The 24,832-nt window shown below is 35.7% G+C and overlaps 1 protein-coding gene across 3 annotated transcripts in view; it reads left to right on the top strand.

Moving 5' to 3' along the window:
• The window catches only part of JAK2 (Janus kinase 2), a 147,628-nt gene that overhangs the window by 64,609 nt on the left and 58,187 nt on the right, over positions 1-24,832 (top strand). For all 3 annotated transcript variants that reach the window (XM_028117334.2, XM_028117335.2, XM_088019163.1), the window contains 3 exons: positions 527-777; positions 11,525-11,648; positions 19,377-19,494. In XM_028117334.2, coding sequence (XP_027973135.1) covers positions 558-777; positions 11,525-11,648; positions 19,377-19,494 — 462 coding nt within the window. In that variant the 5' untranslated portion in view covers positions 527-557. The remainder of the gene's footprint in view (positions 1-526; positions 778-11,524; positions 11,649-19,376; positions 19,495-24,832) is intronic.

Genomic DNA, 24,832 nt, shown 5'->3' with positions numbered 1-24,832 from the left:
GCCCAATAAATTAGAGATCTCGTACCTTCCTACTTCTCAGCACAGTTCTACTCTCCTAGAATGTTGTTCGTCTTTCATTCATATAAATCCAGTCTGTTGTACAGAATCAGTTTTAAATGTGACCTCTCTAATAAGACTCATCAGTTTAAACCCAGTTTGAAATGTTATTTATTCCCTCCAGATACTAGCAAGCAATTGTCACAGTAATTAATTTATTGAGAATTTATGTTGCCTTAGTGGGATCTCTTCTCCTGGTGCCTGTGACTAATTTTGTTTGTTTTATTAATATTACATATCTGTATTATGTTTCCTCAGTTAACTTGTAAACTTCAGCTTTGTGGTCCTGGTCCACAGGAAGGCTATAATCTCAGTGTCTCTCACTGTGCTTTGTATATAGTAGCACACAATATTTATTCAGTTAAAGAATTTAACAAAGTCACTGCTTTCAGTGACGCCTTCTTTATATATAAGGGATGCCTTATCGGTATCACTTTCTTTTGTAACTTACTGTTTTTTTTCTTAACAGGCAAATGTTCTGAATAAAACTCTGCTTGGGAATGGCTTGCCTTACAATGACAGAAATGGAAGGAACATCCGTATCTCCTGTACAACAGAATGGTGATATTCCTGGAAACGCGAATCCCGTGAAGCAAATAGATCCACTCCTACAGGTGTATCTTTATCATTCTCTTGAGAAAGCCGAAGGAGAGTATCTGAAGTTTCCAACTGGGGAGTATGTTGCAGAAGAAATTTGTGTTGCTGCTTCTAAAGCTTGTGGTAAATATATATAAAAAAAAAAATATTTTCTCCTTGGGGCACCTGGGTGGCTCAGTCAGTTAAGCGTCTGCCTTCGTTTCAAGTAATGATCCTGGGGTCCTGGGATCGAGTCCTGCATCGGGCTCCCTGCTCGGCGGGAAGCCTGCTTCTCCCTCTGTCTCTGCTGCTCCCCCTGCTTGTGCTCTCTCTCTCTGACAAATAAATAAAAATCTTAAAAAAAAAACAATTTTCGGGGCACCTGGGTGGCTCAGTTGGTTAAGCGACTGCCTTTGGCTCAGGTCATGATCCTGGAGTCCCAGGATCGAGTCCAGCATCGGGCTCCCTGCTCAGCAGGGAGTCGGCTTCTCCCTCTGACCCTCTTCCCTCTCGTGCTCTCTATCTCTCATTTTCTCTCAAATAAATAAATAAAATCTTTAAAAAAAAAAACCCAAAAAAAACCAAAAAACAATTTTCTCCTTGTTAATAGATCATCACTTCAATTACGCTACTCTAATACAATGTACATGGATAACCTATTATTTTTTTATTTTTTAAAATGCTCATATGCCAGTGTGCTGTCAAAGGGAGAGCTGCCAGAGCTTGGAGACCTGTTTGCTACCTGGTGGTGCCTCACACTGAGGGCTCTGCAGGCGCCGAGCTCCTCGGTTGCCCAGGTGCAGCTCTGGAAGTCTCTGGTGCAGCTGCTGCCCGCCACAGGGTTCAGGCAGCAAGCTTTGATGGAGTGTGTTGTTTCCAACACGGGAGAGTGCACAGGCCCAGGGAGCATGGCTGCCTGCCTCCACCTAGATTTCAAAGGGTGGAGCCGGGCAGCCGGGAGCCTTGGCGCCAATCTCTGGTAAAGCTACAAAGACAGAAACCTTGTCCCAGTGTGTCCTGTAGGCAAGAGAACAGATTGTCATGTCAAAGAGGATTATTCTTAAGCCTTAGGTCTAATGGAATTTGCCCTGTTGGGTTTAAGACTTGTTTGGGACCTGTCACTCCTTTTTTTCTGCTCCCTTTTGGAGATCTTATGCCTGTCCTGTCGTATTTTGGGAGCATTTAAATTGTTCGATTTCACAGATTCACAGCTGGAGTGCAGTTTGCTTCAGGATGAATGGTACCTTGGGTCCCACCCAAATATGATTTAGTTGATATTCAGATGAGTCTTCGAACTTCAGACTTTTGAGTTGATGCTGGAATGAGTTAAGACTTTGGGGGCTGCTGGGATGTAGTGAATATATTTTGAATATGAAAAGGATGTGAATTTGGGGGTACCAGGGGCAAAATGGTAGGTTTGTATTGCTATGTCTTCATGTCTCCTTATCTTTTTTCTGCAGTTTTTACTCTAGAAGTTTTATTTGGATTGCTTTTTAATAGTTTCCATTGCCTCAACATGTTCGTGTTTTGCTCTACCTTCTTTACTAGATAGAATATATTACAGTACCTGATTTAACTTTGTTCATTGGTAATTCTACCATTTCTGTCATTTCTGGGTATCCTTCTACTGATTGATGTTTCTTCTGGTTATAGGTCATATTTTCCTGCTTTTTCAAATGCCTACAATTTTTGATTGGATGCTGGATATTGTCATGTAAATTTGCAATTTACATTGTTGCCTGCTGGATTTTGTTGTATTCTTTAAATAGCGATGGACTTTGTTCTGGCGCGTGGTTAGGTAATTGGTGGTTTACTTAGCTGCTTTTGAGATCTTTTCCTCCTTCTCTTTCTTCTTCTACCTTTCGTTAAATAATCCAGTATTTCTAGTATATTCACAGAACCATGCAGCTGTCCTGTCAGTTTTTAGTATCCCCAGAAAGGAACCTCTTAACCCATCAGAAATCATTTTCCATTTCTTTCCCAGCTCCCTCAACAACAAGTCTGCTTATATCTCTAAGAATTTGTTTATTTGGAACATTTCATGTAAGTGGAATCATGCCATATGTGTTTTTTTGTGACAAGGAGTTGAATTCCTGAGTCATATTGTAACTTTGTCCTTAACCTTTTGAGGAACTGCTGGAATATTTTCCGGGCACCTACATCATTTTACATTTCCACCAGCAGTGTGTGAAGGTCCCAATTTTTCTGCATCCTGATCAACACTTGTTATTACTGGTCTTTTTGATGAATGACATACTAGTGGGTGTGAAGTGGTATCTCATTGTGTTTTTTTGAAAAAGCTTTATTGATAAATGATTCACATATCATACATTTCATACTTTTAAAAAGTGTATATTTCAGTGGTTTTTAGTATCACCAGTCAATTTTAGAACACTTTTTCATCCCAAAAGAAACTCTGTGCTATCACTCTCAAACCCGTTCATCCCTTTCCAGCCTCAGGCATCCCCCAGTCTATATTGTCTCAATACATTTGTTTGTCTAGATATTTCATATAGATGGGGTCATATAATATGTGGCCTGTTGTTACTAGCTTCTTATACTCATATATAATAGCCCCCTGCCATGGAAATCTTTAGAAAAGGTGAAAGATTCATGTGGTCTGAAGAGAAACTCCCAAGTATTCTACTCATACAATTTTTGTGAAGTTCACCCATATTGTGCCATCTGTCAGTACTTCATTATTTTATGGCTGAATAATATGCTTCTCTATAGATAATGCCACATATTATTTAACCATTGATCATTTGCTGGACATTTTGGCTGTTTTAGTCTTTGTCTATCATGAATAATGTTCCTGTGAACATTGTGTACAATGTTGTGTACAGTGCGGACAGATGATTTCATTTCTGTGTGTATACCCAGGAGTGGAATTGTGGGTCAAATGGTAACTCTTATGTTTAACATTTGAGGACCTACCAGACTGTTTTCCAAAGTGGCTGCACCATTTTATATCCATACCAGTAGTGTGTCAGTGTTCTGATTACTCCACATCCCTAATAACACTTGTTATAGGACCTTTAAAACTTATATCCATTCTAATGGGTATAAAATGGTATCTTATTATAGTTTTGATTATTTTTTTCCAGATTACCAATTCTTTTGAGTATCTTTGCATTGCTTATTGGCAATTTGTGGATCTTCTTTGGACAAATGTCTATTCATATCCTTTGTCCACTTTTTAAATAGTTTTTTTTTGTTTGTTATGGGGTTGTTAATAGTTATATTTTCTAGATACAGATCCCTTATCAAATATATGATTTGGAAGTCTTTTCTCCCATTTTGTGTTTTGTCTTTTCATTGTCTGGCTCTGGTGGTGTTCTTTGAAGCAAAGATTTTTCATTCTAATGAAACCTTTTTATTTATTTTGTTGTTGTTGCTTGTTGTTTTTGTGTCATATCTAAGAATCCATTACCAAATCCTAGTTCATTAAGAATTGCCCCTGTAGTTTCTTCTAGGAGTTTTATAGTTATAGTTTTGCTTCACTTTGAGTTCATTTTTGCAGCTGGTTTGAAGTGGAGGTGCAATGTCATTTTTTTGCATGTGAATATCTATGTGTTACTGACTTCTCCCACTTTGTATAGTATTTATAGGGTTCATCTATGTTGTACCATGTATTAGAACATTATTCTTTTATGGCTGAAATACATTCAGCTAAATAGTATCAAATACATGATACAACATGGATGAACCTTGTAAATATTGTAGGAAGTGTAAAAAGCCAGTAACAAATGAATATCTACATGCAAATCCCAGCACCATTTGATGAAAAGGCTATGATTTTCCTGCTCAGTAGTCTCAGAACCCTTTCAAAGTATTATTTGGCCATAAATGAGTGGGTTTGTTTCTGGATTTTCAATTCTGGTGTCTATATGTCTTAATGCCAATACCATACTCTCTGCATCATTACAGCTTTGTAGTAAGTTTTATAATCCGAAAGTGTGAGTTTTCCAACTTTTCTTGTTCTTTTTCAAGATTGTTGTATTTTTTTTTTAAATCTCTTTTATTAGATTTTGTGTTAAAGTTTTTGTACTGTTATTTTAGGATTACCCTAGATATCACAATGTACGTTTTTGGCTTATTACAGTCTTAAGCTCGTATGTTAATAATTTTCTAAACAATTCAAGAACTTGAGAGCAGTTTAAATCCATTTACTTCTCTTCACTTTTGGTACCATTGTTATCATATGTTTTATTTCTGCAGACATCATAAACCCCACAGGGCACTTACATTATTGTTGCTTTAATAGTCATTCTTTTGTATTTACCCTTTCCTTTGTTCTTTATTTCTGGTACTCCCATGCTTCTACCTGTCACCATTTTCCTTCAGCCTAAAGAACTCCTTTTAGTTTTTCTGTATCTCAGATCTGCTGATGACAAATACCTTCTTCAGCTCTTATTTATCTGAGAATGTCTTTTCTTTTTGCTTTCTTTTTTGAAAGGTACTGTCACAGGGTCTAGAATTCTTGGTTGGCTTCCCCCCCCCACTTTCATTCAGTGTTCTTAGTATGTCATATTCATTCATTGTCTTTTGGCTTCCATGGTTTTTGTTGAAAAGCTGCCTATTAGTCTTTTATTTCTCCTTTGAAGGTAATATGTTTCTGTGCTCTGGTTACTTTTAAGGTTTTTTTTCTGTTCTTCATCTTCAGCAGTTTGACTGTCGTGTACCTATATGTTGTTTTCTCTGTCTATTTTGCTTCGGGCTCTCTGATCTTGCTGAATTTGTAGGTCAGTATCTGTTTAGCTTTGGAAAATTCTTGGCCATTCAGGGACATGTAAATTAGGTCAATTTGACAGGTCTTAAATGCCTTTTATACTGTCTTCAGTTATTTCCGTTCTGTTATTTTTTTGTCCTTCAATTTGGGTACTTTTATTGACTTGTTTTTGTGTCGACTGATTCTGTTTTCTATAGTATATTGTGTGCTGTTAAATCCCTCTGTTGGTCCATGTTTAGTAGTATCAGTATCGCTAAGGAGGTTGTTAGAAATGCAGTATCTCAGGCCCCATCCCAGGATCAGTGAATAAGAAACTTTCTTTTTAACAAAATCATGCTTTTCAAGCTTTTCAACAAAAACCATGGAAGCCGAAAGACAGTCTCCAGGTTGTTATAATGATGAACATTAAATTTTGGGAAAAGTACTGGTATAGTTCATTCTAGCTCATTCAGTTAGGGAGAACAAAGAAACTGTTTATTTATATAGTTTATAAAGCCCGGTTAGGATTTACTCTTGGGATCTTTACAGTGGGACCCATGTTATGTGCCATGTACTTTGCTAAGTACTTTATTCATATTATGGCATTTTTATCCTTCCAACTATCCTGTGAACTCCGTTTTCTGTCCTTATTCTTTAGTTGATGAAGTATAAGCTTAGATTAACTACCACAAGTTTACCTAGCTAGTAAATGGCTGAGCTCAGACTTAACTCATATCAGAGTTTAAGCTAATGCTATATAGATTATCACTGTTTAAACTGGGATACTTTTGAGATGAAAAGATACACTGTTGATTATGCTGGAGCAGTCGGCAAACCAAACCTATGTTGGTCCGGCAGGTGATACGCTTGTCCTGTCTGCAGCGCTCGGCTATAGAACACCTCTCTTTTCTTTTCTGTTTAGCTGTTTTAGCTGCAGGAGCATTTACGGCTGATCCTCTGTTTATATACACTTTATGTAACTGCATTTACATTGAATAACTAAATCCTCACGTGCTTTCAGTTTATGCATTACCTTTTCAGAAGCCTTCATTGAAGTCTTTACTTCATTTGACTCTCTTGATAAATGTTTTTACCTCTGTTAAAACCAGAGCTGAATAGAAGTTAAAGTGATGAAAATGTATTTTAATTAATAAACCATTGTAATAGGAAAGATATTCTGGTATAGAAGTGAGCTTGACTGAATACAGCCTGAACAGGTGAGGTTTTATAGCCAAGGAGAAAGATCTGCCGGGGCACTGATGAATGGAAAGTTACTAAGAGTAGACATCAAGTCTGGGGAGATTCTGAGTCAACCAGCCTAATATGATTCTTGCCATAGGCAGGCCAAGGTCATCAGTTATCATCTGGTAGATAATAGGGGTGAGGAGTTTGATTAGAAAGCAAAGGTGGGGAACTCTTGCTAAATGGACTTAGGATTCTTGCTAAAACTTGATTCTACATGGAAAAACGTATGAGCAATGTATGAGGATTCAGAGGAGCCTTGCTAAAATTTGGTCAAGCAAAGAATCTTTTTCATCTCTCCCCTGTACTTCATTGTTTTCTTATGGTCTTTAACTATCATTGCACTTACCCTTTTGAATTGTAGTTCCCCAGTGGCATCTCTGAGTCATCTGCTACAACGTGAGTTCCTTAAGTTGAGCACTATTTTTATTTTTATATTTCCTGTACCCCTCTTGTGCTTATTATGGAATAGGGACTCTGTTAATATTAGTGGAATGATGACCATTCTTGCTCTAGAATGACATGGAACTAGGTGCTTTTAATAAATAAAAATACGTATAATTTGGACTTGGTGTATAGGGAAAGAAAGAGTTAAAAATGACTGAGTTTTCTGTGTGGTCCTATTTTTTCAATATAATGTATATCTCAAATACAGTGTCATTGCTTTTTCATCCTTTCTAGGACAACCCAATGAACATGAACTAAGAAAAATGAAATAAGTATTAATATATAATTGCCATTTTGGAATAAGATATCAATGTGACTAAACACTTTCTTTTGTTATTTGTTTGCAGGGCTGACTTAACCATTTTTCTTTTGGTGTGTATCCCCTTTTTTCTGACCCTTTTGTGCCAATTTATATAGATACATTCATTTTCCTATTTTGATACCTATAATTAAGGTATGCAGTCCAATTTGAAGAAATTGTTATTCGTCATTTAAAAAAATCCTGGTGATTCATCGATATGAATTCACTTTTCCCGCTTTGTACGATTATGCTGTTGTTTGAAAATCATGACCATTGTCGTCTTTTAAAAAAAATCCTTGTTATCATGTGCTAAGAATAATGGTTCCATATACAATTTTGTTTGCATGATTACATTTAAACTAAATGCTACTCTTTTGTTAAGATTCTCTTCCCAGTATTTTCTCTTCTCGATAATTTCATATCAAGTCTCTTATGGCCCTTTCCTGGGCATGTTCATCTCCTACTCTGTCTCTTATATACCTAGAACACTGGCTGTGTGAAGCATTTCGTGCGGAGAGGAGAGGTGGTAGATAGATAAAACAAGTAATATGTGCAAGGCACTGGGACGTGAGATTACCATGCTAACTACTTGACTGATGGGATGATGTTATTCAGATTTTCAAGTTTAAAATATTTTTTAGTGCATAATTAGCCTAGATCAAAATAGTATTCAGATAAAATAACTATTTCTCCAGTTATTGAATGGCATTATTTCCTCTCATGGTTATTTTAAAATTCCGAGAAAGACAAGCCATCATTCTCTATAGTTTCAAGGTGATTTACATGATGAACTCTAATCTTGGTATTGATTAGTATCTTTTTTAATTTCTTTTTTTCCTTTCCCCCCTTTTTTTGACATGAGGACTTAACTTTTTATTTAATGAATTCTTTTTTAAAAAGATGGTTTTTCTCTACTCTACTCTTAATCTTCCTTTTCTCTTTGTCCCATCCTAATAACTGGGGCAATAATCTCTTGTGTATCCTTCTATGGTTTTTTCCATGATCATATAAACATATATGGAAACATAATCCCCCTCCTTCCTATATACACAGTCATGAGGGTTTTGAGATTATTTTATAAAATGGAATCATATTTTATGGTTCTTGCCTTTATCATGAAAACATACATTGTGAAAGATCTATTCAAGCCACACACTTTTACACTAATTTTTTTTATTGAGTTTCCTAATATTCTGCTCCATGGATTGTACTACCATATATTTTTCGATTTTTCTACTCTTGAATTTATATTTTCTTACTACTGCATTGTACTTTTAGGAGTACATTGCTGGGTTGAAAGGTTGACATTTCTAGCAATTATGTAACATCATCCCTTTTCACCATCATCTAATCAGCCCTAGATGTTATCCCTCTTAATTTTGCTAGCTGAATGGTATAAAGTGATATCACATAATTTTAATTTGTATTTTCTTCAGTGCTAGGTATTACCATCCTTTCACATGTTTATTAATTATTATTACTCATGTATTTGCTCTATTGTAAGTAACTTACATCTATTTTTTGCCATTTTCATTTTTATTTTACATTTTTAATCCTGATTTTTTATTATAAAATATTTAAAGTGATACTTTGTATAGAAGAATATAATACATATCAGTGTAGTAACTGGACAACTTTTCAAATGTATTATTTTGCCATTTTCAGATTTTCCTCTGATTCATTGTTGTGATGAATTACATTAATTTTTCCAATTTAGCCATCTCTGCTGTTGTAAGATAAATGAACTTTGTCTTAATTTCCTTTAAAGAAACATTATGGGATTTGGTTTGCTGTTAATTAAAATGTTGAGAACTTTTTCTATCTGTTTGTTTATGATGTCTGGCTGGTTTTGGTGTCATGGTCAAACTAAATTCCCAAATTATGTCAATATCCCTTTTCTCTCTTTCTTTTTTCTATAATAGTATACCGAAGATTAGAATTGTCTTTCATGTTTGGTTGAACTCACATATAAATTTCGTCCAGGTCTAATTGTGGTTTTTCCTTTCTTCTTGTTATTTCTTTCTCTTTCCCCCCTCTTCCTTTCTTCTTCATTATTTTTTTAAGTGGATATATTATAGTTCTTTTGAAGTTTTTTGTTCTTGAATCCATTTTTTAAAGTTGTATATGTTTTTAAAATTGTCTACATTTTCAAATTCATTGGCATTGTTTATTCTTTTTGTCTTCATAACCTATAATTATACTTTTAAAAATCATTTGTGTTTATCTGTTTTTTTTTCTTGATCAGATTTGAGAAAAGCTTGTTTATTTTGTTGGTCCTTGCAAATAATCAGCTTTTATTTTGTCGATTCTCTTTATCGAATCTTTATTCTGTTAACTTCTATGCTGTCACATTCTTTCAGCTTAGAGATTACTCTGTTTTTTAATGTATTGAGTTAAATAACTTAGATCATTCTGTTATTTTTCTGATATAATCAGATTAAAGCTTCATTTTCCCTCTTAAGTATCAGTTTAGTTATATTCCATAATTTTACTTTTATTTGTATTTTTTAAAGATTTATTGATTTTAGAGAGTGTGGGGGGAGGGGCAGAGGGAGAGCAGCTTCAGACCGACTCCACGCTGAGCACAGAGCCCAACACAGGGCTCAGTCTCACAACCCATGAGATCACAACTTGAACTGAAACCAAGAGTTGACCACTTAACGTAGTGAGCCACCCAGGTGCCCCTATTCCATAATTTTTAATAGATGTTATTAATCATCATTATAAACGCTCTTTAGTTTCTCATAATTTCTCCTATGACCTGTGAGATATTTAGAAGGGTGTGTAAATACAAGAATGAATGCAAGGATACAGTTTAAAAGTTGTTACTTTTATATGTAACTTACTGAAATTAGTACATATCTATGAGTAAACAGTTGTGATAATTTTAATAAAAATTTTAAATCTTTGTTTTCAATGTGTCAAGTTGGTGTCATTTTTGTCTACAGTGGAGAAGAATGAAAACATTACTAGAATAAATATACTTTGGTTTTTTTGAGGGGTATGTTTTTAAATATATAGGGTTAAAATTTTTTTACAGTATTCATTTCTGATTGAGTTGAAGTATAGTTAGAGAACATGGAATGTGTGATTATTCTCTAGGACTTTGGGAGACTTATTCTTAGATTCCAAATGATTGGGGTGTGTCTGTGTATATATGTGTGAATGTTCTCTATGTCCTGGGAAATAAAGTGCATTAATTAACTGTGTGGCTTTGCTGTTTCATATGCTTTTTAAAAAGTTCAGTAGCCGGGGCGCCTGAGTGGCTCCGTTGGTTAAGCGACTGCCTTCAGCTCAGGTCATGATCATGGAGCCCCGGGATCGAGTCCCGCATCAGGCTCCCTACTCAGAGGGGAGCCTGCTTCTCCCTCTGACCTTCCCCCCTCTCATGCTCTCTCTCTCTCTGTCTCATTCTTTCTCTCTCAAATAAATAAATAAAACCTTAAAAAAAAAAAGTTCAGTAGCCTTCAAACTTTTGTTAATGTAGCTCCTAAAATATCTTTGAAACACAATCACATACCCTTGGAATTTAAGTTGACTTTTAAAATTTTTCATTGTAAGTTTAAATAGTGCAGAAGATATAGGTACTAGTGCACTGTGTGAAATTTGAATTTAAAAATAAAACTGTTGTGCTATTTTCTTAAATGTATCCAGTGACCTCTAAATATTTTAGTTGATACTCTCATTATCAATTAAAACCCACACGAATTTGAATCGACCTTTCTGTGCAAGACAACTAAAAAAATTGGATAAAATGTTTTAAAAAACCTGCTTGAAAGAGTTCCAGCAATCATATTTTAAAATGTAGGGAAGAAAGATTTAATTAAGAATTCAGTTGTGAGGGGCTCCTGGGTGGCTCAGTCGTTAAGCGTCTGCCTTCAGCTCAGGTCATGATCCCAGGGTCCTGGGATCGAGCCCCTCATCGGGCTCCCTGCTCTGCGGGAAGCCTGCTTCTCCCTCTCCTGCTCCCCCTGCTTGTGTTCCCTCTCTCGCTGTGTCCCTCTCTGTCAAATAAATAAAGTCTTAAAAAAAAAAATTCAGTTGTGAGTCATGTTGAACCAAAAGATGTCAACCGTTACTGCATTTGTGCTGATTAAGAGTTGTTCTTTCAATGCCATTACAAATTATGGATGTTATATAAATGTACTTGTTATTGTCTGTAATCATTTGTTTTTCTCCTTCTTTCCTAGGAATCACACCTGTGTATCATAGTATGTTTGCTTTAATGAGTGAAACAGAAAGGATTTGGTATCCGCCCAACCATGTCTTCCATATAGATGAATCAACCAGGCACAATGTACTCTACAGAATAAGGTACTTTCTCCAATAAAGTGACTCATTTAATGGTGAAAGGCGAAGTGAGAGAAATCAAACATATTTTTAAATTGCAAGGTACTTGATAATAGAGACCAGAACTTCATTTAAGACATTTTGTCCACCAGAGGACATATTTTTACATATTTTTTCACTAGAATGCTCTGAGCTTTTCTGGTGGGATGCTACTTTACCACTTATGATTATAATTAAATTTAAAAATGATGGGAATGGCCTTTACTAACAAAATCCCAAATGTTTGGAATATTGTTAGTTTCCCAGGAAATTCAGTGTTTTGTGCAATAAAATGTAATCTCACATCTCTTTTTAATAAATTTTTTAGAGTTGAAGTGAAGGAAAGATACGATTTTGCCAGTGTTTATTTACAGGCTCAAATTATTAGTTAATTCATTTCATAATTTATGGAAATACGTTATACCAATTTAGAGAAATCTAGAGGTACTTTTCCACTCAAAAGGATAGAACAAAGAAATAAGTTTCACCTGTGGCTCTTATGAAATAGATTCATTCCATGCAGAGTCAGTGTTGCATAGTAAAAAAGCGCATGGACTCATTCATGATCTTAGAGAGGAAAGAAAAGGAAGCCTTAAAAAACTAAGACTCAAGAGAAACATCCTTACCATGGTAAAGGGTATTTACCAAAAGCAGGTAGCAAATAATATTCTCAAATGCTAAGATGTTAGAAGCAATCTCTGTAAAATCAAAAAACGACAGAAAACAAAGATAGCCACCACCACTGCTTCTATTTAGGATTTTAGTGGAGTTCCTAACAAGTACAGTAAGACAAGAAGAATGAATAAAATACTGAATAATTGAGAACAAAGGGGCTCCTGGGTGGCTCAGTCGTTAAGCATCTGCCTTCAGCTCAGGTCATGATCCCCGGGGTCCTAGGATCAAGCCCCGCGTCGGGCTCCCTGCTTGGCGGGAAGCCTGCTTCTCCCTCTCCCACTCCCCCTGCTTGTGTTCCCTCTCTCCCTGTGTCTCTGTCAAATAAATAAATAAAATCCTTAAAAAAAAATAATTGAGAACAAAGAAACAAAGAGTCATTATTTGGAGATGATAAGATTGTTAACATAGACAATGTAAACAAACTTATAGGCATCAATAATAAGCATTCAGAAGAGTGCTAGGTCTATATGATCAATATGTTAAAATATCAGCTGTTTCTATACTCCACAAACAGAAATTTAAAATAACTAGTAGCAACAAAAAATGCAAAGTACCTAGGATTAAATCTATCCAAAATTATGTAAGACTTCTGTGCAGGTTTTAAGACTTTACAAAGTTGCATTTAAAAGAAGCATGCTAACATGCTACATATGGTTGACAAAATATCAGTATCTTAATAAGAATATTTTCTTTATCACTTTCTGTAATGACTATACTTTCTGCAATTAGCAAGTGTATCTTTTGATTTGAAAAGGTCTGTGTAGCAGAGGTCTACAGTCTTTTTCTGTAAAAGGCCAGTAGTAAATATTTTAGGCTCTATTATCTCTGTTTTAACTATTCAGTTCTGTTATTATAGTGTGAAAACAGCCATGAATAAGTAAATGAATGGGCATGATTGTGTTCCAATAAAACTTTATTTATAAAAACTTAACAGTGGACCAGAATGGGGCTGTGAGGCAGAGTTTGCTGACCTCTTCTTAAGAATTAAAAATTGCTTCTCATCAAATTCATGAATTTTTCCTATTCTTCATGCTGTCTATAAGAGGCACACTTTACCTTAAAAGACACAACTAAACTGAAAGTAAAGGATTGAAAAAGATATAACAGGCCCTCAGTAACCAAAAAGGAGCTGGAGCAGCTATATTAATATCAGACAAGATTGACTTGAAAGATATAAATTGTTATTAGAGACAAAGAAGGGACACTTTATAATGATAAAAGAGTTAATGAATCAGGAAAACATAATATTTGTTTATAATTGTTATAATTTGTATCTGATGACAGAGCTGCACAATTCATTAAGCCAACAACTGACAGAATTGTAGGGGAAAATAGATAATTCCACAATAGTAGTTGGAGATGTCAATACATGACTTTCTTCAGAAATGGATAGGACAACTGGACAAAAGATCAGCAAGATAAAGGAAGACTTGAGCAACACTATAAGCCAGCTAGACATGCTTATGTAGAATACACTACCCAGCAGCAGCACAATCACATTCTCCAGGGTAGACCACACGTTAGTCTACAAAATGAGTCTCAGTAAGTTTTAAAAGATTGGAATCATGCAAAGTATGTTTTTTGACCATAATGGAATTAATTTAGAAATCATTAACAGAAGGAAAACTGGAAAATTCACTAATATGTGGTAATTAACAACAGTTCTAAATAACCACTTGGTCAAAGAAAATAATCACAAGGGAAAATAGAAAATACTTTGATAGGACTAAAAATGAACATACCAACTTATAGTATGCAGTTTAAACAGTGCTTAGATGAGAATTCATAGCTGTGCACACCTATATTAAAAAAGGAAAAAGTTCTCAAATCAAGAGCATTCTACCTTAAGAAAGTAGAAAAAGAAGAGTAAATAAAACTCAAAGCAAAGCAAGTCAAGGAAGGAAATAATAAAGATCAGAGTAGGGAGGCTCAGTCTGTTAAGCGTCTGCCTTCGGCTCAGGTCATGATCCCAGGGTCCTGGGATCGAGCCCCGCATCGGGCTCCCTGCTCAGCTGGGAGCCTGCTTCTCCCTCTGCCTACCGCTCTCTCACTTGCTGTCTCTCTCTCAAATAAATAAATAAAATCTTAAAAAAAGAAATTAAAAAAAAATAAAGATCAGAGTAGAAATAAATGAAAAAGAGAAAGGAAAACAACAGAAAATCAAGAAACCAAAAGTTGGTTCCTTGAAAAGATCAACACTATTGATAAATCTTTAGCTAGATTGATCAAGATAAAAAGAGAGAAGCTTAGGGGTGCCTGGGTGGCTCAATCGTTAAGTGTCTGCCTTCGGCTCAGGTCATGATCCCAGGGTCCTGGGATCGAGCCCCACATCTAGCTCCCTGCTGGGTGGGAAGCCTGCTTCTCCCTCTCTCACTCCCCCTGCTTGTGTTCCCTCTCTCTCTGTGTCTCTCTCTGTCAATTAAATAAATCTTAAAAAAATAAAAAGAGAGAAGCTTAAATTATTAAAGTGAGGAAGAGAGAACATCAATCACTGTGACATTACAGAAATAAAGATTATAGGGAACAGTTGAATGCCAACAAATTACATAACCAAAATGAAGTGAACCATTGCCTAGAAAGAGCAAACTATAGGAACTGCCAAAAGAAGAAACAAAGTCTGGTGGACTTCTCATAAGTACAGACATTGAATTAATAATTTAAAGAAATTTCCCACAAAGAAAAGCCCAGGCCCAAGTGGCTTCAGTGGTAAATCCTATCAAACAAAGAAAAATTAAGACCAATTATTCACAAAAAATGGAAAGGAACACTTCCTAAGTCATTCTGTGAGTTCAGTGTTAACCTAATACCAAATCCAGACAGGCATCCAGAAGAAATGAAAACTATAGGTCAGTATCCCTTATGAATACAGGTATAAAAGTCTTCAAAATACTAGCAAGCCAAATCTAGCAATATATATAAAAAGGATTAAATACCATGACCAGATGGGATTTATTCTAAGAAATACAAGGTTGCTTTAATATCCCCAAATCAATCACTATAATGTACCGTATTAGTTAAAGGACCCAAACCACATGATCATCTCAATAGAAACAGAAAAAACATTTGACACAAAAAATACTCAACACAATAGGAATGGAAAGGAACTTCCTTAGTCTCACGAAGTGCTTCTACAAAAATCCCAAAGCTAACATTATCCATGATGGCCAAAGACTGATCGCTTTCTCCCAGGGATCTGGAACAAGACAAAGATAACTATTCTTACCACTTCTATTTAACACTATACTATAGAGTCTAGCCAGGGAAAAGAGAAAGAAATAAAAGGCATATTGGAAAAGAAGTAAAACAATCTTTATTTACAGATGATATGATCTCGTATATAAAAAATCCTAAGGAGGGGCACCTGGGTGGCTCAGTTGGTTGAGTATCTGACTGTTGTCGATTTTGGCTTGGGTCATGATCTCAGGGTCCCAGGAATTTATTTTTTAAAGATTTTATTTGTTTATTAGAGAGGGTATGCAAGCAAGAGCATAAGCTGGGGGAGCAGCAGAGGGAGAGGGAAAAGCAGACTTCTCCCTCTCCCTCTGCTGCTCCCCCACTGAGCAGGGAGCCTGACATGGGGCTCAATCTCAGGATTCTGAGATCATGACCTGAGTCAAAGGCAGCCCCTTAACTGACTGAGCCACCCAGGCGCCCCATTGAAAGAATTTAAAGAAACACTTACCTAAATGGAACGATACCTCATGTTTATGGATCAGAAGACTTAATATTGTTAAGTGGAAATACTCTTCAAGTTGATCTGTATATTCAGTACAGTCTCTATTGAAATCCTGTCTTTACTACAGAAATTGACAAGTTGGTGGTAAATTCATATAAAAAATCAAAGGGACTTGAAATAGCAAAACAATCTTGAAAAAGAACAAAGTTGGAAGATTTACACTTCCTAATTTCAAAACTTACTCCACAACTCTAGTAATCAAGAAAGCGTGGTACTGTCTTAAGGGTAGGTACATAGGTTAATAGAATAGAAGTAAGAGTGCAAAAATAATCCCTGATATTATGGTGATTGATATTTGACAGAGTGCTAAGACAGTTCATGGGGAGGAATGCTCTTTTCAACAAATGCTGTTGGGACAACTGAATATACACACGTATAGTAGTGAAGTTAGATCACTAACTCACACTATATACAAAACATTTACTTAAAATGAATCATAGACCTAAATCCAAGAGCTAAAACTGTAAAACAGAAGACAATATAGGAGTACATCTTTGTATACTTAGGAGTAGCCAATGGTTTCTTCAGTATGGTACCGAAAGCTCAAGTGACACAAGAAAAATAGATTAATTGGGATTCATCAAAATATATGTTTGTGCATCAAAGGATGCTGTTAAGAATGTGAAAAGACAGCCCACAGAATAGAAGAAAATGTTTGTAATCATATCTAATAAAGGTTTTATATTTGGAATACCTAAAGGACTCTTGTTCAACAGTACAGTGACAGATAACCCAATGAAAATATGGGCAAAGCGTTTGAATAGCATTTTTCTCAATAAGACCTACAAATAGCCAGTAAGTGCATGAAAGGATGCTCAACATTATTATTCTTTAAAGGAATGTAAATCATAAACACAATAGGATACCAATTCACCCATTAGGATGACAAAGGTGTAAAAGATGGACAATAACAAGTTATGAATTTGTCAAATTATCACTTTTAAGTAGAGTACAGGGGGCTAGATAGCCATGCTTCAGCAACAGAGCACAAGAGAAACCAAACTAGAGAAGTTTATTACTTGCAGGTCCTGGAGGAAGTGCCCCGCAGGCCTCCAGGGGCCATACGGGGAGATCAAGGCGGAGTACAGAGAGAGACACAGGACCCAGGGCACATGCCTTTACTAGGGTTTGGGGTTCCAAATTCAATTCAAGCCAAAAGAGCTGGTATTTGATAAGCCACATGGGAGTCTTATTGAAGGGACTTCAGTAAGGGTTAGGTGCTGGGAGACAGGGGAGACTGTTGGGAAGTTGTATCGGAAACTGATATTTGCTTCTGACTCAGTGGGCTGTTCTCTAGGGCGTGCACTTGCATGAGGGGCTAATGTCAGTTTCAGGTCACTGCAGTCCTCTTGGCCAAACAAAACAGACGCCAGGGCAGCAATACCAAAGACTAACTTAGCTAAACTCTCCACATGTGTTGGCACAGATGTGAACTATTGAGATGCTCATAAGTTGCTGTTGCAGATGTAAACTAGTACAGCCACTTTTTAAAATAGTTTCGCTGTTCCTCAAAAAGATGAACATAGAATTAACATATGATCCATCAATTCCATCCCTAAGTATGTATGCAGGAGAAACGAAAACACACACACACACACACACACACACACACACACACACATGCCCTTGTACACACTCTTCTTAGCAGCATTATCCACAATAGCAAAAAGATGGAAACAACCCAAATGTCCATCAAGTGATGAATGAAGAAGCAAAATGTGGTTTATCCATACAAGGGAATATTAACTGGGCAATAAAAAGGAACAAAGTGCTAATACTTGCTATAACGTGGATAGTCCTTGAAAATATGCTTAGTGAAAAAAGGTAGGAAAGGCCACATATTATGTGATTCCACTTATATAAAATGTTCAGAACAGGCAAATTTAGAGAGAGACTAGTGGGAACTTAGGGCTGGGGAGTAGGTGGGGTGATTTGGGTGTGACTACTGTTAGGTATGGAGTTTCTTTTAGTGGGGATGAAAATGTTCTAAAATTAAATTGTGGGGATGTTTGTATAGTGCTAGGAAGATACTAAGAAACATTTTTATTTCTTTGAAGGACAAGTTTTTAACCTATTTTATTCATTCATTCACTTGTATTGAAGTGTAGTTGACATATTATATTAGCTGCAGGTGGATGACACAGTGATTTGACGATTGTATACGTTATAAAATGCTCACCATGGTAAGTGTAGTTGCCATCTGTCACCATCCACTTATTACAATATTATTGACTATGTTCTCTATGTTGTACTTTTCTTCCCCGTGACTTATTTATTTTAAAACTGGAAGTTTGTACCTCTTAATTCCCCTTCACCTGTTTTACCTATTCTCCCCTCCCCCCAACAACCACCTGTTTTTTTCTCTGTATTTATTAGTCTGTTCCTTTTTAACTTTTTTGTTTGTTTTGCTTTTTTAGATTCCACATTAAGTGAAATATGTTATTAATCTTTCTCTGCCTTATTTCAGTTAGCATAATACCCTTTAGGTCTACCCATGTTGTTGTGAATGGCAACATTTCTTTTTTATGGCTGAGTAATATTCCATTATATATATATATATACACCACATCTTCTTTATCTTTCCATCATTTGATGGACACTTAGGTTGCTTCCATATCTTGGCTATTGTAAATTATGCTGCAGTAAGCATAGGAGTGCCTATATCATTTCAAATTGGTGTTTTCATTTTCTTCAGATAAATACCCAGTAGTGGAATTCTATACCCAGTTGTATGGTAATTCTATTTTTAGTATTTTGAGAACCTCCATACTGTTTTCCATGTGGCTGTGCCAATTTACAGTCCTACCAATAGTGCATGGAGGGTCTCTTTTCTCTACATCTTTGCCAGCACTTATTATTTCTTTTTGATACTAGCCATTCTGACTGGTATGAAGTGATATCTCATTGTGATAACCTCCATTTCTTAACAGAAGAAGCAGTTATTTGTATTTGTACCCAATTAGTATTTTCAATTTAGTATTTATAACTTTACTGGTATTACTGGATTAATATTAAAAAAATTTGTTAATATTTTATTTTTATATTTCTCTGTTTCCTATTGCTTCTGCATCCTGCACATAGAAGCAGGCAGCATATTGATTTTACACTTACGTTTCTTGAATTTTCTGTCTACATTATCATGGTCTTACCCAGATTTTCTTTTGTCCCCAACTTGCATTTAACGCTGTCACCTGTGTTTTCTGGTTATGGGATAATACCTTTCAATATGCTGGAAGTGGTTGTATGTACAGTTTGTTTATATTTGAACTATTTGGAGGCTGATTGAATGTTTTGTCTCATAGATTTTACTTTCCTTACTGGTATTGTAATGGCAGCAACAGAACCTATCGGCATGGGATATCTCGAGGTGCTGAAGCTCCTCTTCTTGACGACTTTGTCATGGCCTACCTTTTTGCTCAGGTATCATTATGTTATCTTACTTGTGTATGTGTTAAATGATAAGAATCTTGCTGTGTAGTGTGAAAATCTTCATATATGGGAAAATTGATGTTCTGTCTTGCATAGCAGGCACAGAAAGGTAACAAAGTTGAGTCTTCTTATCACTAATTTTTAATCCCATATCTTTTATGGGATTTATTTTATAATTTATTTTAAATTTATTTTATAAAGATTTTTATTTTATATATTATTTATATTTTTTATATTTATATTTATTTATATTTATAAATATATTTATTTATATGTTATATATATATTCCTTTATAAAATAAAGGAATTTATTTTATAAAGGTTCCCTTAATTGGCCCTTTTGAATTTTTTTTCTTTTTTAGTGTTTTAGGGCATTTTAAGGATTTCACAAAGTTTAGATTAAGTTATACAACAGGATTCATGTAGACGTAAGTGTCTGGAATATAAGACAGCAAAATTTCCTCAGAAATTTTTTAAATTCCTGAACAATTTCCGACTTAATTAGTAGATAGTAAAATGTAAAGAAAGTGGGAAACTAAATAAAAAGTGAGTTACAGGGGCGCCTGGGTGGCTCAGTCGTTCAGCGTCTGCCTTCGGCTCAGGTCATGATCCCAGGGTCCTGGGATCAAGCCCTGCATTGGGCTTCCTGCTCGGTGGGAAGCCTGCTTCTCCCTCTCCCACTCCCCCTGCTTGTGTTCCCTCTCTTGCTGTGTCTCTCTCTGTCAAATAAATAAATAAAATCTTTAAAAAAAAAAAAGTGGGTTACAGTAGTGTGTTTAGCTCCTCAGAAGAGGATGATTGAGTGTTGTTACTTGATCTGAGAGTTGTGTTCCAGTTATTGGTTTATTAATAGTGTTATATTAAATTTTTATAGTGTATTTGAACATTTTGTAATGCTTTCTTATCTATTACCTTAATTTAAACAGTAATTGCAATGTTCTGTCATTAAATAACTTTTGTTTTTATGTGCCACAAGACTGAGGAGTAGAAACTAAAGGAAGAAAAAAGATATTAGTGCTTTTGGGTAAAGATATGCTCTTATTATCCCCAAGATGTCAGATTAAGGAGTTCTGAATCAGATTTGCAAAAATCTTAGGAAATTACCCCACAGATCCTCATGGCTCACGTTTCTAAGATGTCTAGGAAGATTGGTTCAGTTTGTGAGCAACACATCGATAAATATTCCTCTTCTTGGGGTATGAGAACAAGCAACTTTTTTTTTTATTCTGGTAAAATATACTTAATAAAAGTTACCATTTTAACCATTTTTAAGTGGACAGATTGATGGCATTAAAGTACTTTCACATTATTGTGTAACCATCACCACGATTCATCTTTAGAACATTTTTCATCTTTTTAGACTGAAGCTTCATACCCGTTAAAGATTTTATTTATTTATTTATTTATTTATTTGAGAGAGAGCATGAGAGGGGGGAGGGTCAGAGGGAGAAGCAGACTCCCCACTGAGCAGGGAGCCTGACGTGGGACTCGATCCCGGGACTCCAGGATCATGACCTGAGCCAAAGGCAGTCGCTTAACCAACTGAGCCACCCAGGCGCCCCTTCATACCCGTTAAACAATAACTCGCCATGTCCTTCTGGCCCCTGGCAGCCACTTTTCTGCTTTCTGTCTCTGTGAATTTGCCTATTCTGGGTGCCTCACATCAGTGGAATTAGAAAGCATTTGCTCCTTTGTGGCTGACATATTTCTCTTAGCATCACATCTTCAAGGTCTTCCATGTCATAGCATGTGTCAGAATTTCCTCCTTTTTAAGGGTGAATAATACTCCATTGTGGATAAACATTTTGTTTATCCATTTATCTATTAATAAATACTTGAGTTGCTTCCACTTTTTGGCTTTTAATAAGAATACTGCTATGGGAGCGCCTGCGTGACTCAGTTGTTAAGCATCTGCCTTTGGCTCAGGTCATGATCCCAGGATCCTGGGATCAAGTCCCGCATCAGGCTCCCTGCTCTGTGGGCAGCCTGCTTCTCCCTCTCCCTCTGCCTGCTGCTCCCCCTGCTTGTGCTCTCCGCCACATAAATACAATCTTAAAAAAAAAAAAAAGAATAACGCTGCTGTGAACATGGGTATACAAACATCTCTTTAAGATCCTGCTTTCTATTCCTTTGCATATATATCCAGAAGTGGAATTATTGGATTATTTAGTAATTCTATGTTTAATTTTTTTTGAGGAACTGCTGCACTACATTCCAGCAGTGCATAAATGTTCCAGTTTCTCCACATCCTTGCCAACACTTACTTTCTGTTTTTCTGATGATAACCATTCTGTGGAGTGTGGAGTGATACCTTGCTGTGGTTTTGATTTGCATTTCCCTAGTGATTACTGCTGTTGAACATTTTTCTTAAGCTTTTTGGCCATTTGTATATCTTCTCTGGGGAAATTTCTGTGTATGGCCTTTGCCCATTTTTTAAATCAGGTTGTTGTTAAGTTGTAAGTGTTCTTTATGCCTGGATACTAACCCCCTGTCAGCTATGTGACATATTTTCTCCCATTCTGTCAGTTGCCTTTCACATCTGTTGATGTGTCCTGTGATGTCCAGAGGTTTTTAATTTTGATGTAATCTGATTTGTTTCTTTTTTCTTTTGTTTACCTGTGCTTTTGGTGTCATATCCAAGAAGTCATTACTAAGTCCAATATCACGAAGCTTTCCCCCTGTGTTTTCTTATAAGTATTTTATTGTTTTAGCTCTTATGTTTACATCTTTGGTCCATTTTGAGTTACTTTTTGTTGATGTTGGAAGGTAAGGCCCAATTTCATTCTTTTGAATGTGGATATCCAGTTTTTCCAGCATCATTTGTTGAAAATTCTGTCCTTTCTCTTTTGAGTGGTCCTGGTGCTCTTGTCAAAAATAGTTTGACCACTACCCAACTTTTATATAGCTTCCTTTGTTTCAGTAGTCATTAGGAAAAGAGAGCTATAGGCTTTTGAGAATAGATACTATGAGGTTATGACTTTCTGATGCCTTTATGATTATATTATCTGTGCTGCAGAACTGGTTTTATTTTGGTGGCATGCTAGTTTAAATCCCATTAATAAGACAATTTTCCTAAACTGTTCAACTGCTTTACCCTAATACTGTGATATCTAATACTTTTGATCTAGAAAAAATATGGATGATTTCTAATTTTGTCTTCCTAGGAAGGATTTTCTCATATAGGACAGCAAAATAATTTCACAATAGAATCCTAAATTGTGTCTAGATAATATCCCACATGTAATTTTTCTATTTCTTAATGTTTCTATTTCTCTAAACCCGTGCCCAGAAAATACATAAGGTAGTAATTAACTTATCCAGATTATATTGATATCAGGATGGATTATATGCATTTTAATAGACTAAAGAAAACATGTTTGACCAGTGACATCATCAGAGTATAAGATTATGTTGATATTTTTAAATAACTAAAAAATAGTTCAGCCACTAAACTATTAAGTATGTTAAGATACTACTATAGAAAGATGGATTTGGGAAAGGTAAGCCAATAAAAGCCAAAAGTTAGATGTCCCTTTTAAATTCATTTTCTTCTGAGGATTGCCTTGATACCATCAAATACAGTGACTCAGCAAATAATTTGCTGTCATGTGAACAGTCTTTAATAAATTTATATATATTTGGCAAAAAAATGTATATTCACTCCATATTGTTTCTTGGTTCATTTATGATTTTGTGACTATAACTGTTTTCTTATTTTTCTGGGTGAATGCAGATAAAATTTTTTGGTTCAAATGTCAGCTACCCAAATGAAAAACTATTTAAAAAAATTTTTTTTAAATTCAGTTATCCAACGTATAGTACATCATTAGTTTTTGATATAATACTCAGTGATTCATTAGTTGCATATAATGCCCAGTGCTCATCACAGCACGTGCCCTCCTTAATGCCCATCACCCAGTTACCCCATCGCCCCACCCACCTCCTGGAGACTCTTGACTCCAGAAAACTACTTTTCTACAGTTATGTTTAAAGGAAATTTTTATTGGTACACACTGCATTTTTTTAAGGAAGTTTAAAAATAGTTTAAAATAGTATGCTTTGGTATTTGGGACTCTATTTCGATTGTGATTTTTCTGTAATGGACATTTGGTTGATTATGTCTTAGTGCTGCTCTTAATGGTTTTTCCTATCTTTATCGTCTTTTGGGTATAAATTCCACAGAATATCTTCATGAACATAATTTATTATACTCTGGTCCTATATAGAATGTGGAACAAAAGCAAGGTGTAAAAAGAATCTACCTAATCATTAGTTACCTTTTTTAAAAAGTTTAAATTCAGTTAATTAACATATAGTGTATTATTTGTTTTAGGGATACAGGTCTGTGATTCATCAGTCTTATTAATACCGAGTGCTCATTACAACATATACTCTCCCCAGTGTCCATCACCCAGTTACCCCATCCCCCGACCCACCTCCCCTCCAGCAATCCTCAATTTGTTTCCTGAGATTAAGAGTCTCTTATGGTTTGTCTCCCTCTCTGGTTTCATCTTGTTTCATTTTTTCCTCTCTTCCCCTATGATCCTCTGCCTTCTTTCTCAAATTCCACATATCAGTGAGATCATATGATAATTGCCTTTCTCTGATTGACTTATTTGGCTTAGCATAACACCTTCTAGTTACATCTACATCGTTGCAAATGGCAAGATTTCATTTTTTTGATGGCTGAGTAATATTCCATTGTATATACATACCATATACATCTTCTTTACCCATTCATCTGCTGATGGACGTCTAGGCTCTTTCCATAGTTTGGCTGTTGTGGACATTGCTGCTATAAGCATTGGGGTGCAGGTGCCCCTTCGGATCACTACATTTGTATCTTTGGAGTAAATGCCCAGTAGTGCCATTGATGGGTCGTAGGGTAGCTCTGTTTTCAACTTTCTGAGGAACCTCTATACTGTTTTCCAGAGTTGGCCATCAGTTATCTTAATCAGAATAATTTACTTGCCCATTTCTAAAAGTGTGGTGAGATAAGTGTTAGCAAAACAAAATCTAACTCCTTCCCTGAATTAACTTTGTGTTACCAATATTAGGCTTTTGTTTTGGTGAATACTGGTTATTTCATGGTTTATGCCTTTTAAATAATATAGGGTTTTCTTGTACTAAAATGCCTTCTAATTTATTAATAGGAAGTTGAACAAATATACTTTTAATTGTGTATTTATTTCTTTTAATAAAATTATTTTTATTTTTTTATTTTTTAAAAGATTTTATTTATTTGAGAGAGAGAGATAGCATGAGCAGGGGGTGGGCAGAGGGAGAAGGAGAAGCAGACTCCCTGCTGAGCAGCCATGGGGCTCGATCC

This window comes from Eumetopias jubatus, unplaced genomic scaffold, assembly GCF_037043125.1.
Source record: "Eumetopias jubatus isolate StellerSeaLion01/CBP00866 unplaced genomic scaffold, mEumJub1_p1.0 scaffold_15, whole genome shotgun sequence".
Taxonomy (NCBI): Eukaryota; Metazoa; Chordata; class Mammalia; order Carnivora; family Otariidae; genus Eumetopias; species Eumetopias jubatus.
This window is presented reverse-complemented; position numbering and strand designations above follow the sequence as displayed.